The sequence below is a fragment of the Crassostrea angulata genome, chromosome 8 (genome assembly GCF_025612915.1).
Source record: "Crassostrea angulata isolate pt1a10 chromosome 8, ASM2561291v2, whole genome shotgun sequence".
Lineage (NCBI taxonomy): Eukaryota > Metazoa > Mollusca > Bivalvia > Ostreida > Ostreidae > Magallana > Magallana angulata.
Window position 1 is genome coordinate 15,175,344 of NC_069118.1, and position 16,032 is coordinate 15,191,375.

The 16,032-nt window shown below is 32.7% G+C and overlaps 2 protein-coding genes across 2 annotated transcripts; one reads left to right on the forward strand and one right to left on the reverse strand.

Annotated features, from left to right (window-relative positions):
• Positions 1 to 4,193, forward strand: LOC128161610 (uncharacterized). Its single transcript, XM_052824923.1, has 3 exons — positions 1 to 294; positions 700 to 936; positions 3,418 to 4,193. Exons 1-3 carry the CDS (start codon positions 72 to 74, stop codon positions 3,660 to 3,662), a joined length of 705 nt encoding a protein of 234 aa, XP_052680883.1. The 5' UTR covers positions 1 to 71; the 3' UTR covers positions 3,663 to 4,193.
• Positions 4,194 to 13,580: 9,387 nt separating this feature from the next.
• On the reverse strand, positions 13,581 to 15,029 carry LOC128157693 (uncharacterized). The gene is made up of 3 exons (XM_052820285.1): positions 14,684 to 15,029; positions 14,211 to 14,429; positions 13,581 to 13,993 (listed from the first exon to the last, which is right to left on the reverse strand). The coding sequence occupies exons 1-3, from the start codon at positions 15,027 to 15,029 to the stop codon at positions 13,740 to 13,742; spliced, it is 819 nt and encodes a 272-aa protein (XP_052676245.1). The 3' UTR covers positions 13,581 to 13,739.
• Positions 15,030 to 16,032: the final 1,003 nt, after the last annotated feature.

Here is a 16,032-nt window from a genome sequence, read left to right on the forward strand (position 1 = left end):
GAATTTCAGTTCCTCAATTCAGATTGATACAGTTGAGTCTTGTTTTGGCAATATAAAGAGACAGTTTTACAATGCTGGTTTTCGCGGGCGTTTTGGTTTTGTGTATTGCCTCGGTGAAATCCGTAGGTATTTGTGAGGGATTATTTGGAGTTCAGTGGAAGATGGACCCTGTAGACTGTTCAAAGTTCTACTGGTGCATGAATGGTAGAGAGTATGAATTCAAATGCCCTGCAGACTCCGTGGTCAACCAAGAAAGTCGATCATGCGTGCCCAAAGGTTCTTCATACGACACTTGTAAGAGTTTATCTCAAGATTTTCTGTCATGTTTTGGCTAAACAGTATGAACAAAATAATTTAAAATACGTAACTTAAAAGATGTGTTCATTTACTTTCTGAATTGAAATATAAAGGTTCAACAATAATATTTTAAATGCTTTTTTGCTGTGCATCGCTGTTTTAGTGTAATTTACAATGCATAAATATTGACAACATTTGCTTCATAGAAAAGTTTAAAATTTAAAAGGCAGTCTAGAAACCTTAAAACGGCAATTCTAAGGGAAATATTTCGTAAGAATTAGTTATATATATTTAAATAGGATTTCAAAATGAATAGTTTACTGTATTTTTGAATGTTCTAGCATATCAAGATTGTGTTAATTGTTATATTTTTTTTTTTATAAATGTAAAATCTTTTTACAGGTACTTTCCAGAGGCCCCAACAGCTTGTTCCTTCAATATGCGACATGAAGGCCCAGACCCGCATCGCTCACCCAGAGAGCTGCGCTAAATTCTACGACTGTTCCAACAAGAAAACCAGTGGGGGAGATCCCGAGGTGGAAGAATGTAAATACCCGTTCTTATTTGATGAGGAGACCATGCGGTGCGAGCACTTCAGCACCACAAAGTGTGGAAGGCGGTTCGAACCAAAGAATCAATGTAAGCACTGTAGAATCAATACACAATGTTGGCGTACTGCTCTTTTGAAAGCATGCAAAGATATGAAAATTACATAAACCGCAAATCTATTAAAAGCAATGAGCTGTATTTGTAAGAGTTGACAAAACCACAAACTGTCAATTTTGCTCATCAGGTAAATAAATTTGAAGAGCCATTTATAGACTTAATTGATACGGCTATTTATTTTGAGTAAGATTTTATTTTTATTAGCATTGCTTTAGGGTTTTTTTTTCTCGATAATTCAGACGTACATCATATGAATGAGAACCACAAATTAAGTAATTACAAAAACCATAATTATAGAGAGTCTAAATAAGTCAGCAGATTGTGAAGAATAATAAACATAAAACTAGAGCAAAGCTCGTTGCAAAGCAACGAGTGGGTCTTCCGTTAATGTCGGAAGTAAAGCTGGAAGTTCCTGTAAGAAGCAGAGCTCTTAAACCAATAACAAGAGTAACTAAAATAAAAAAAAAAATGAAAAAAATCGAATTATTCCTGGTACGACTGAACAAAACCCGAATGATTTTAAGTACGATTTAACAAAAACCTTGTTGATTTCAATAATGACTTAACAAAAAAAAATCCGAATGTGTTTAAGTACGACTTAACAATTATTTTTGGTACGAGTTAATTTTACTATAAACATTACGCTATTTATTAAACCAAGGATGCGGAAACAAAATTTCCGGAAAAATCAATTTTAAAACCCGATATCTCTGTAATGCATCGTCTGATTTTAAAACGGGTGTCATTTTTTAATTAAGCTTAATAAAAGCTGCTTTGTTGCTTTATAATAAATATCAAATTATTGGTCAGAAAAGAGTTATCATAAAAAGACTTAGTAGCCATTGTACCCCGTAATTTGTGGGGCCAGCCCTTTTTCTTGATATCAAATAAAAGGTATCGCTAATATAAACATATTTTGTTCAACAAGTGTTCATGAATGGTAAACCGTTCTCGAGATATCTGTACAAATGTGTTTTAGGGGCCGACCCTTTAACCCTTTACCGGGGCCACTAGCAACAAAACTTTTGGTTTAATATTGTTCAGAACAATATTTCGACAACTTTTGTCCTACATTGCTTTTTAAAATATTTCTCCTTTTTCGGATATTAATTATCATAGTTTTGAGTTCTGGCCCTTTGAAACCCCTAATTACGTAATATATGACTTAGGTATGGTACTGTATAGATGAACAGCTGTACAATGAACATTTTTGCTTCTATAATTAATAATAAAATATTGTTCAGTAAAGAATTATTGTAAAAAGACATTAGAGCCCTTTTGGCTCCTTATTTGAGGGATCAGCCCCTTTTCCTTGATATAAAATTTAAGGTCTTGCAAATTTAAAGATATTTTGTTCAACAAGTGTTCATGAAATGTTAACCGTTCTTGAGATATCTGTACGAAAGTGTTTTAGGGGCCGACCCTTTAACTCCTAAATGGGGTCATAAACAAAAACATTTAAGGTAGCATATTGACAAGAACACCATTTCAAGCAACTTTTGTTCTACATTGCTTTTAAAAATATTTCTCCTTTTTCAGATAATAATGATCAAAGTTTTGAACTTCTGGCCCCTTGAAACCCCTAATTACGTAACATATGACTTAAGTATGATATTGAATAGATAAACAGCTGTACAATGAACATTTTTGCTTATATAATTAATAACAAATTATTGTTCAGTAAAGAGTTATTGTAAGAAGACTTTAGAGCCCCCTTGGCCCCTAATTTGAGGGATCAGCCCCTTTTTTTTGATATCAAAGGAAAGCTCGTGAAAATTGAAACAACTTTTGCATTACATGTTTTAACAAATTTTGTGCACATCGAAAGATATTACAGAAAATGTGCAGAAATTTCGTGGACAAATTTGGTGCTAATTTTCAGGTTCAGGCGAGCTTTCAGGCCTTGAGCAATTTTCATAATTGGAAGCAGGGGGGTACATCTACAGACATTCATCTACAACCCCTGAAAATTTCAAGTTCTATCTTGATGAGTTTCGGAGGAGATGCGTGGACAAAATGACCCTTAAAAATTTACAAAATCGTCTATATCTGAAACCGGAAGTGACGTCATCAGGGAAAAATTTAATAACATGTAGCGACGATGATGTTCTATCACTCCGAAAAATTTCGTGCAAATCGGTTGGGTAGTTTTTGAGAAATAACGCTCCAAAAAAGTCAGAAAAAGAAAAAAAAGAATAATAAGAATAAAGAAAAAGAAACCGTAGAATAACAAGAGGGTCTTCCGTTGGAAACGGAAGACCCTAATTAAAATTGAAAAATGTTATTTATCACACGTAAGAACAAAATAAATCAGATAATAAAGTCTTGTTTTAAACCATGCTGATTTTAGAAGAAATAAATAATGAATAAATTGCTGATTACGGTCAATAATTTGAAGATCACTCTTTTGGGTAATTCATGTTGCGTATTCAATATTTGTTATCATCGTTGCAGGTGATTACGATTCCAACAAATGCAGATCTGCTCATTGCATTCCGTGCCACATCCGGTATCCTAGCTGTGATGGCTTCGGAGACGGTATGAACCCCTGGAAAGGTCGCGAAGGTTCTCCCAACTACGTCATATGCCAAGAAGGGCGGGTTGTGTACCAAGGAGAGTGCCCGCGATACGCCGATACCCAGCATATCTTCCACCCGGTCAAAAAGCTCTGTGTAGATTTTAAAGAAATGGACATGTAAAGCAATAGATCGTCCCTTTTCTTCCTAAATCCTCGTTCATTCGATTTCCTCCATCACTTTTAACACATTTGATTACATAGAATGCAATGTCTTTTTCTGTGATTTTCATTTTCTGTTTTTGTTAAATGTATTTCAAGGTCCCGAGACCCAACGGTTGCGTAACATAGTGTTTGATGCTACAATTTAGCAAAGAAAAAACCTTACAAGAGTAGGCTGTTTGAAAAAAAAAAACTGAATCAAGTTCACACGGTAATTTGTCTAGAAATATCTACAGTTAATTGTGTACATACATTCCCTTCGTATTTTGTCTTTCACCCATGTCAGTTCAAAGTCATACTTTAAGTTTGTATGATATTACAATGTTACTATCAAGAAATCCTATTAATTTCACGTTATCATAAACATGTATATTTGAATGTTTTTTCATTACCTTTGCTTATGTAAACAATGTTCTGTTATTTATTGAAGTTTGTAACGATAGCGGGCAGAGCCCAGCTTTTTTATTATCAAATAAATGAAATCATAAATCTATCTTATCTTTCAGTTCTTCAAGTGTGTGTGTGTGTATTTTCCTAAAAAATAAAACCCAAATACCTTCCACAATATGAGTATCCAAATAAATTCAATTATTATTTTCATGAATTTAGAAAAAGAAAACTTTATCTGTGCAGCTTAAGGTTATTTGTAAAGACAGGGGGTGGGGGGGTTGTATTCATTAAAACATAAAATTTATGCCAAGTTTGGGGATTGAAATGGGATATTCAGCTAGCGACAATGCATCATTTATTTTTTTTCAACTAGATGATACCCCATGCAAGCACAGGAATTAACATGATTAACACTTTACACATTATTATAATATAATGCTTAACTAAACTTTGACCCGTGCAAATACGGGTTGACATTGCATATGATAACGGACTTTACGAAACAGATACATCGACATACCGTATTGTTGACATTAAATATATATAACCAAGCTTTAAGCCTACAATAATGCTACTACACTCTACTTAGTTGGAATAATCTGTGTCTCGGGACAGGCCTCCGCTACAGTTAAAATGCATCCCATATACCCATAATGTTGCAAAACATTGCAAAATTGCTCCGAAACGATTTTGGAAAAAATTTATGCAGTTGCATTGAAAATAGCAGTCAAATTATTCATAACAACACCATTTTGAAGCTGTAAATACCTATCATCTAAAAATTTGATATGAATGAAGAATTGAACACTTTTACTTGCTTCGAATTTACACACCATGTTGATATTCGGAACTCTCGGGACTTTTCATATTTAATACACAGAGTTACTTATCTCCCGTATTTCCCTTCATGAACAGAATATATGACAAATTTTCAATGAAAATTTACACAAATTTGTAATAACGTTTCTGAGTTTATCCATGCAAATGTGATATTGTGGAAACATAAACTAAAAGGCCTTCCGTGATTTAGCGTGATGTAATGCGCATGCGCAAGATAGTAAAATCCAAAAATTCCAGATGAATTCCGGATTTTTTAAAGGAATTTTCGTTGATTATTAATTAGCGAAGCTTGATTAAGAAAAAATAAAAACAAATTGGTAATCTTCAAGTACCAATGATGTTTAAAATATATAAACCAAAAGACAGTACTCATCCGATTTCTCGGTATTAAAGCCCAAAAATTCGAGTTTATTATTTTAATATAGTAGTATAGATATGTTGAACCATATTTTTATTTCATTTTTGTATACACTTTGTCAAAAATTTTCCTTATCTTAATCCTTTAAAATTGAAATAAAAAACAAACTGCATTGTTGGATATTTAGAGGAGCGGGGTGGGATGAAAAATCTAAACTGAAATGGACAATATACACATGTACATGTACGTGGCCCTAATCCGGTTTGTTGCAGCTGACTTGAAAAAAAGGTATTTAGTGTATCTATAAAGGTCAATTTTCAATATAATTTCTATTACTGTCGCAAATAAGAATTGCAGATAAAAGGAAAAACAATATGTAGGGGGAAGGGGGCATCACATTAAAATTTCCCGTTTTATGCAGACATTATTTATCCATACAGTAAAGCAATCGCAACTTCCCGAGAAGTTTCGATTGACAGTATATAGACCAAGAATACAATTATCTGTTCATTAATGTTTAAGGTTAATGTATGAAATTCAATTACGCAATGTTATGTGTTATTATCCATTTGCATGCATATTTTAATCCAAAGTTGTCAGATTCAAAGAAGCTGATCAAAGCCGATGGTTAAACTAGCCCTACACTTTCCACTTTGATGTTTATTGGTCAACCCGTATCTAGGCACCCCGTTCTAGAAAGTTCTTTCCATTAATGCTTAAATCGTATTAACAGTTCCATTTTAGTTATAAACTTTTTGTATTAATCGAAGTCCGATCCAAGGTATCTGCCCGCCATGCATGATGAACTTGTGCTACACTTTCGTTAATTAGTCAATCCGCGTTCTTGGTTAACCCGTTCTGGAAAGTTCTACCCCTTTCTCCTACCACAGGTCGGGCTTTGCAAGCGAATAAATATCAAAATAAAATAGCTCATTAAAGAAATGAGTTCACTTATTTTATTTATTCAAAATTTGTCAAATCTTTAGTTTTTTATATTCTCTAAATAGGCTCACAGTAAATATATTCACTCTATACGTAATCATTCAATAATATGTTTTACGGTGCGACCGTTGGGGCGAGCACAGCATGTGATCAAACAATGAATTATAATAAATTAATAAAATAAAATTAACAACGTGAAATTTGAATGCCAAAAAATTAAACATACCTATTTTTCAGTAAATTTTCATTATTCATAGTTGATAAGATTTGTTATAATTCATTTATTTATATGTAGAACAATAGTTTAATCTCAGATACAATGTTGTTAAATAATAAAGATTTTAATATATAAATATTCATTGCACTGCATCTCCTCTTTTAAAGTGATTGTGATTATGATTGATTGATTGATTTCCCCCTTTTTTTGCAGTAGACATTTTTTCTTAAACTTACATATAAAACTTGACTCATCATAGAGCTCCCCCCATGCTAAAATTTTTTTCATTTTTGTCAATTTATACATAGAAAATCATGGATTTGCCCCTCCACTTAAAAAAAAATAATTAATGTTTAATTTTATTTTTAATTTACGCTTAAAAATATTTGCTTATCATGTTAAAAGAACATGGTGCTGTCCCCCCCCCCCCCGCGCCTTTTTTTAAAGGGGGTGGGTGGGTGGATGGCAGCCTCATTCAAAAAATCTTTGCAAGCAAAAAGAAAAATAAATCATGAAAATTCTAATCCTTCAGCTCTTTAGCAGTTCAATGGTTTCTTTATTTTCACTTCCATTTATTACATGCAAGGGGGGGGGGGGGACAACACTTTGTTCTTTTAACATGATAAGCAAATATTTTTAAGCGTAAATTAAAAATAAAATTAAACATTAATTTTTTTTTTAAGTGGAGGGGCAAATCCATGGTAAGTCGATTTTCTATGTATCTAAAATTTTAGCATGGGGGGAGCTCTATGACGAGTCAGGTTTTATATGTAAGTTTAAGAAAAAATGTCTACTGCAAAAAAAAAGGGGGAAATCAATCCATCAATCATAATCACAATCACTTTAAAAGAGGAGATGCAGTGCAATGAATATTTATATATGAAAATCTTTATTATTTAACAACATTGTATCTGAGATTAAACTATTGTTCTACATATAAATAAATAAATTATAACAAATCTTATAAACTATGAATGATGAAAATTTACTGAAAAATAGGTATGTTTTATTTTTTGGCATTCAAATTTCACGTTGTTGATTTTATTTTATTAAATTTATTATAATTCATTGTTTGATCACATGGTGTGCTCGCCCCAACGGTCGCACCGTAAAACATATTAGTGAATAAAATATTTGTGAGCATTCATCCAAATTAGTGCAATTTACAACTGTTTCCTGTATCTGAAGAAATGTCCTTATTCGTCAGCTGTTCGACGTTCTTTATCTTAGCCTTTGCAAGTTTTTAAGAGGATTTTGGTCATTTCAGCAGATTTACAATAACTTCAATTAGAGTAATTTCCCCTTATCAGTGCTTATTGTGACGTCAAAGCTGACGTTGGTTAAGTGTCGTCTTACTCTTTAAAACTCCCCTGAGAAATAAAAGTATGCGAAGTATACTGTTTTATTTACTTAAAAAGCATGATGTTCTTAAAATTACACATCTTATAAGCTTTTCAAAGGTTTTTCTTTGATTCTCGGGAGAACGTGATGTTGGAACGTGAGGTTGGAAACCATTGGTACTTTGAATTGTGGGTCAAAATTTACTGACTCCGAAAAAATATATCGGATCAATGTGTAAACGTTTGTGACGTCACACGATTATTTTTGATTGAAAGTGTACTGAGGTGAACTTTAGAGGTAACATTGACTGTATGTCGCTTACATCGTTATTGTTTTTACTGTCTAAATTTGTCTTGCTGATTCTCGTGAGAGTGTGAAGTGATAAAAATTGCCATGATTACAGGGAACTACTGGGACGATTAAAACGATGCATTACTGGTCCGATTTACCGACGCCATAAAAATCCGTTGAATGAATGTGCAACTAGTCCGAATTTTCTATTCACACACGCCTTGCCGGTAGAGCTCGCTTCGCAGCGCCGGCGAGCTTCGCTCGCTATTATTTCATTTTAACGAGGCCGGGTCTAATTTGTTCTGCCCTAGATTTTTGGATGAAACTTTTTACATGAATTTCTACTGATATAATTATTATTTTAAGATTGAAATATAAGACATTTACCACACCGTTTGTTTAGAGGGTCATCTCAAAGTGTGTTAATCTTTAACATAGGACCCTATGGGATTTTGCTTGAAATGTATCAATTTTGCATATTTTTTACATTTTTTCAAAACTTCTGCCCTAGGGATTTCTTTTTCTGTTCTTCATATTAAAGTTATTGCTAAAAGGCATCTAATGGTCAAACAAAAAAACCTTTTACCTCCTGGTTTGTTCCAGGGGTCTTATCAAAGTTGATTTTTGTATGCCCAATTTCTTAGATTCGTCAGATAATGGCTATTTTTTATTTGACAAAAGCGGAAAAGGTGATCTAAATAGTATTATTAAAACATTCAGACATATTAAGTAATAAGAAAATATATAACATCACATATTAAGGGTCACTGATATAAAATACATGGTTACTGTCTTGAAATATATGAATTAAGCTATATTTACGCGGGTTAAGAAAACGTGACAGAAGGCTAGGCTTGCTGAACCCTCTTCATGTTTTCGACCCGAGCCCAAATATAGCTTATACTTCGAGACATTTATGTTCATTCCACAATATAACATTATTTTTATGCATCAAACGAGATATTTTCAACAATATCTGCAGTTGAAACTATCACGCCATGGCGTCAACCAAGCAAAAAGATGACGTCACAATACAAATGAAACGCTGCGCGAAAGCGTGCGTACTCGTTCTGTACTCGGCCTCGTTAAGTATATATTTTGATCGAGACTATTCCTGACTTGGATCCACCAAAGCGTGTCCACCACCTTACTCTCATTTTTGCTATTTCGGGCTTGTTTAATGAAAATGAATGTTGGGTTTTGATTAATTTCACAAGAATAAATTATCAGTTAAAATTCAATTATACCTTACGGACATCATTTCACATGTGTTGAAATACCAAAGGTGTAAACAAGTACTCTGGTACAGGCATTTCATAGTTTATTTGCAAAATGGCTTAATTTATAAGTGTAGACGATTGCAGTTGTTAAGCTGCACATCGCTAAACTTTCTCTAAAAGGGAGCGATTACAGCATCGCCAACTTTGTTTCTTTGCTGTGTATTTATAATTGTGTATATTGTGGACAAGATAGTATAAATAAAACCCTGTTCAGAACCATGTAGTTCTTATGTACAAAGTATTCGTTTTCTAGGTATCGATGAGTTGTTTCTCGATCGAGATATTCAATAAAATCAAATACGTCCATCAAGCCGTCTTAAAATCATGTGTGCATTGATACATTTCGCAACATCCCCCCCCCCCCAAAAAAAAAAAAAACAAAAAAAAACAAACAAAAAAACCCCCAAAAAAATCAAACCAAAGGAAACAAAACAAAAACACATTTCCTATCACAAAGTGATACTTCGAGGGGCTCTTATTTTTATTGGTTTACGGTTTTCGAAAAAGTTTTCATTTCGGGTTATCAGATACATTTGAGCTCGTTGTTCGTTACAAATTCACATTTATACATTTAAATACTAATGCATGAAGCAGATTGTTCACCCTCGTATACTGTTTTTTCTTTCGAGGTAATATACTGTATATTTGTTATTTTCGCGAACATCCAATATTCGTTTTTGTTTTTCTTCATCAATTTTAAATCGCATAAAATGCTATACACATAATCAATAAAAGTATTATTCCTATTAGGCACTTTTTAAGTCGCGAACAATGACACAAATAAACCAGAATCAAACATTACGAATTCTCCCCTTCTGTTGCAGCATAATATCCCCGTTTTATTTCGCTCCCATTGCCGATATATGTCCAAGACACGATGTAGTATCGATATCGATGATATCGACAATATTGTATCGATATGGATTCACTTATTTCAATATAATAGAACTTAAATGCATATGTACACAACTACAGCTGTCCAATTTTAACATCATATTAAACGTCGATATCGTCGATATGGACGATATCTTATCGATATCGATTTTCTTTTTCCTCAACTGAATTTGTCCGTATTATGTCGATATCGACGATATTATACCTATATCGAGTTGCATATGTACACAACTACAGTTCTCCATATTTAGCGTCGATATCGTCGATATCGACGATATCGTATTGATATCAATTTGCATTTTCACAGAACTCAATCTGTCCATATTTAACGTCGATATCGACGACACAATATCACAATCTATTTTCCTCTGTGTACAACTTAAGTTGTCCATATTATATGTCGATATTTTCGATATCGACGATATCGAATCGATATCGATTTGCATATAAGCACAACTGCAACTCACCATATTTTTACGTCGATGTTGTTGATATCGACGATGTCGTAACGATACCGATTGTCATATGTACACAACAAAAGCTGTATCGATATCAATTTGCTTTTCTGCAGAATGTAATCAAGTACTTTGGAAACTGTACCATGTTTTTTTTTTATATTTACTATCTAGACGATCACAATTATATCCTTTTACAAACCTTAAAACCCATCATTTAGAAATTCTTCTTATTGTTATTGATTAAATTTTATTACAAATGATCTCAAAAGAATTAATAAGAGTCAATTTTGAGGTTGAAATTGTCATTTTAAATAATATTGTTACATTTGTTTAAATGAAATCATAAAGATTACTATTAATTAGGATATCATCATTTTATGTAGAATATCGCCTATAAATAGTTAGCCTTAAATCTTATTAGTGTTGATATCGGTATCGTCATTTTGTGGTCGATATCGTCAATATCGACAATAAGATTGATTTTTCAACTTCATCAGTGTGTGTCGATATCGTTGTCGATATCGACATCATAATTGGTTTAACATTTAAAAATTCGATATCGATGTCGATATCGTCATTTTGTTGTCGATATCGTCAATATCAACAATAATGTTGGTCTTGGACATGTATGCCTTTGCCCTCGCTGTAAGCGGGCGAATTTAAGACAAATCAGTACTCATTCCAATGTCTCAAATATTCTTCTTTTTATTCACAACTGTGTCTTTGTGAATTCAAGACAGGGCAAAATTGTTTGCAAGTGTAGAAGGGCGAAAATTTCATCGGGCGAAATTAATGCTGTATTCAGTAATCATAATATACGTTAGTCAATGGTATGAGTGAAATATCCAGTACACAAATTTTATAGAACAAAGAATGTATAAATGTAAAAAACCATTTTTTAACATGTAACAGCGATTGGTCTTGTGCCCAAATATTTATACATATAAGATATGCATCACATTAAAGCCTTTAAAGCCTTTCCAAAATTTTGCGGAGATTCAGATAGTCTAACGGTCGCAAATACATGTACCGGTATTTCTCGCTGCGAAGTTCGTGGCGTATTGGTTCAATATCAACACAGTTTTGATGGCGAAGAAATATCGCTACAAATCAATATTTTTGATCCATTTTATCCAATTAATCAACCCCAAAACACGACAACAAAGTCCTTTTACCTTACAAGATAGTTGCTGAAAGCTGGAGAGATATCTACATGCATATACAGAAACGCTTTGAAAACATGTAATTGTACATGAAGCAAAGCTTAGATTAGGGATAGAGTTTACATAATACCATGCAGGCGTCGGAACAACTCCGTCGGAGGCCGCGTCTCTCTCGTAACGTACGTTTACATTACAAGAACCATCTATGTAATTCCAAAAACCAGTGGTCGGAACAATGAGAGTCCACAAGGTCGTATACGTAAAAACAATTGGTATCTTCATGTTAAAGTCAAAGCAAAATTAGATTTTTACGTGTATAAATCTTTTCTAGAATCCTACAGGTATGTAATGTTTTCAGGCTAATGACTTCTTAATGTTTTGTAAGAAAAGTTGACCGATCAAAAGTCATTCAGCTTTTTACTGTGTCTTCGCAAATAAATAATGTTTCTTCAAAAGTATATTTAATCATGAATAATAAAAGATTATGCATTTGCTCTCGCCAAAATGAATTGTTCTGTAGTGCATCCATTAAATATTTTTATATCTTAAGGGTATTCTTTCAATCAATTAATAGTATCGATTCACCAAAAAATGGTCTATATTAGTATTCCCCAACCCTTCATCAAAGGATTATTATCTTAACATTAAGGCAGTTTGCATCAATATTTTTTTTACCAAAGGAATCGGTCTTTGAAAAAAACCCAGACAAATTAAAACAATGATTAACAATTAATATTAATGCCAGCTGGAAAATTTCTAAGTTACAGAGCAAGATCAAAGATAAATTCTCTGAAATGATTTTCATCCTATTGTCCATTAAGTAAGCGGGGTCCTTTGAGATCTTAATGTAGTCTAGTTTTCTATAATGTTATTTTAAGGTTTGCAATTACTAAGATATTGTAAAGATACGAATGCCGGTGAATTTCAAATAACTCTAAAAAAGGAGTTTAACGATATTCTGTTTATTTATTTTTGAAAAAAAAATTGACAGTAAAATCAATTCAAAGTTCAATTCAAGTCGGAATTAGGATTTTTATTCTGATTTTCTGCCTAGTGGTGGGTAAAAATCTCGGGAGGCATTTTGATAAGTGTTATTTTCCAGGTTGTTATTGTGCAAGCTTGTCCCTGCAAACAGCGACAGGGTCATTATAACTTGTCCTGAAGCAACAATTCAAAGTTGTTGCTTTGTGATAAGACAAAATGTTTTCGATGCAAATAAAGTATGCTTTTCTTGTTGACAACCTTTTTGACAATGAAAAAAAAGACAATAACAAACTGTAAACCATCTCAAAAATCCATAACACAAATAGATTACAATACGTTACGTAAAGTGTAGTTATTGTAATTTCGGATTAGTTGATATAACTGACTTGTTGTGCCCTGTGACTTGCATGCTGGCGCTTAAATGTTTTTCGTAGGATGATAACAATAATTTCCTTGTCCGTGTGTTTCTGAGGCGATTTCCGAATGATGCAAGTTTTTACATTTCTCAATCATTTTTCATCCAATTTTATTTCCCCGAAACCTAGCACTAGTACTGTCATGTTACGCAAAAACGAAAACATTTGCCAACTTTTGCATAAACTTTGCACGCTCAATACGTATACATAAAAATTCATATTTCTTTTCAACATGAAAACATAATCATGGATTTTTTGTCTAAATGAGTAAATGTTCAGAAAAAAATGAAAACAAAGTGAGTTTTAGAGATTTAATACAGAAAACCATATAGTAATAATGACACTGTGTGCCACTCACGACATGTACAGTGAATCATTGAAATAAAACACAATAGTTTATTAAACACAATTGAAATTAATGAAATTCAATGTATGTTTGAGAAAATCAAGAGTAACACAAGTTGATCAAACGTAAAGCCCGTTGACAACAACTTCCTCAAGCACCAATACATTGTTGCCATTATTAGCATTCGAGTCATCTGTGATAAAGTTCAGTTGAACTATCTTCAGAGTGACGTATCTTCCATAACGTGATGGTCTGCAATCAACGACAATTATATCCCCCGTCTCACTGGGCCCTGGGTATGTGCCACAAGTAGTCATCTCTGTCCAGACAGAAGAGTTTCCCACTCTTATCTCTAGGTTATGAATCCAATCACCTATGTATGTACATGACAGAAATAAATTCCAGAATATGATTCAGCAAATAATATGTTCTATGACCATTTAATGAATATGAATGCGGCTTAACAAAATACTTCCCGAAAATTGTTTATTGCAACGGTTTATCAAAATTGAACTTATGGAGAACATTTCATGGTCATCTAAAGGTAAATACATTATTGCATACCAATGATTAAAAGCTACATTTTATACCATGATCGTCTACACGGTTGAAAATAATCACGTTCTTGATTATACTATATCTCGCAAGGTCGATTGTGGCCCAGGGATACGGTTCGTAATACGTTGCAAATTTTCCGGGTGCATTGGTTATCCCATCTACAAGGTAGCTCCATTTTAATTCCACATCATATGTTTGGTGATCAATGAAGTTGGAACTGGCCGTGACAGATTTATTTAACGACAAGTTTTCTGTTGACAAAGAATAAAAGACATAGGTTTATCTTATGTTAAGAAATATGACACTTAAATTTCTATTGTAATTTTAAATTGTAAAAACAAATATTCTACTACTGTTAATTGTATTCTTGTATATTTGTTTATACATAAGATCATAACTTTTTTTTTGCTTATTTATGGAATTACTTTTAATGAAAATTCCAAAACGAAGGAATAATTGTTATCCGTGTAGAAGTTATATAAGATAAAGCAAATGATTCACTAACCTGATCTGCTGCGATATTCCCAATCGCCTCCAACGTAACTTCTATTTTCATAAGTATGTGTCAAAAAGGTCTTAAATAACTTACAAGATAACAGTTGAGAGCTAAACAGATATCCAACACATAAAGAAACGCTTTGAAAACACGCCAGTGTACACGAAGCAAAGCTTAGATTAGGTGCAGAGTTTATATAATACCATGCAGGCGTCGGAACAACTCCGTCGAAGGCTGTGTCTCTCTCGTAACGTACGTTAACATTACAGGAACCTTCAATGTAATTCCAAAAGTTAGTGGTCAGAACAATGACAGTCCACAAAGTCGTATACGGTAAAAGGACCGGTATCTTCATGTTTAAGTCAGAGAAAAATAAGTTGTTTACGTATATAATTCTTTTCTAGAATCTTACTGATTTGTAATGTTTTCAAGCTAATGACCTCTTCATGTTTTGTAAGAGAAGTTGATCATTCAAAACTCATTTAGCTTTTTACTGCGTCTTTGCAAATCAAACAGTTTTCTTTAAAAGTATTTGATCATGAATAATAAAGGATTTTAAATTTTGCTTTCGTGAAAACGAACTGTTCTGTAGTTTATCAATGAAATGTGTGTTTTTATATCTTAAGTGCTTTCTTCAAATAATTTTTACAGTATCGATTCGCAATAATTTATATATTGAAGTATTTCTAAACCATTCATTCAAAGATTTAAGCTTTAGAATGAAGGCAAATGGTACCAATGTATTATTTACCAAAGCAACTGGTCTTTGAAAACAAAAGCAAACAAATCTTTAAAAATCAGCACTTAGAACTTATTTTTAAGGGGATGATTGTGTGTTGTTTTTCTATTTATGATATGAATAACGGGTACATTATTTCCAAAACCAAAAGGTTACTTATATGATCAAAATCTCAATACTTAGTAAAATCCTTCTTAAATCCCACCATTTTATACCGAAGTATTTTTTGTGATTCTTTCAATAATATAATGGCTACAGAATTGTAAAATAAATTTAAGCCAGCGCTCCATTTAAAATGATTAACAATAGATCTCGTAAATGCGTGGATTCACGCGCAGGGATGGGAAAAAACATTCAATAATTTTTATCTGCATTTTATTTAACTGCTAAATTGTGTTAATCAGCTAAAGTAAAACTTAGAACAGAAACAAAAAGAAAAAGATATACATTAAAATAAATAAGCAGATAACAAGAAAAAAATCAAGCCTGATTTTTCGTGGTTGTAAAAGAAAAGTTAATGTTGATAAAATCAACAAAACTTAGATATTTCTTTTTTTATATTTGCTTGGTATTTGTTTGTTTGTTGTTTTTTTTTGTTTTTGTTTTTGTTTTTGTTTTT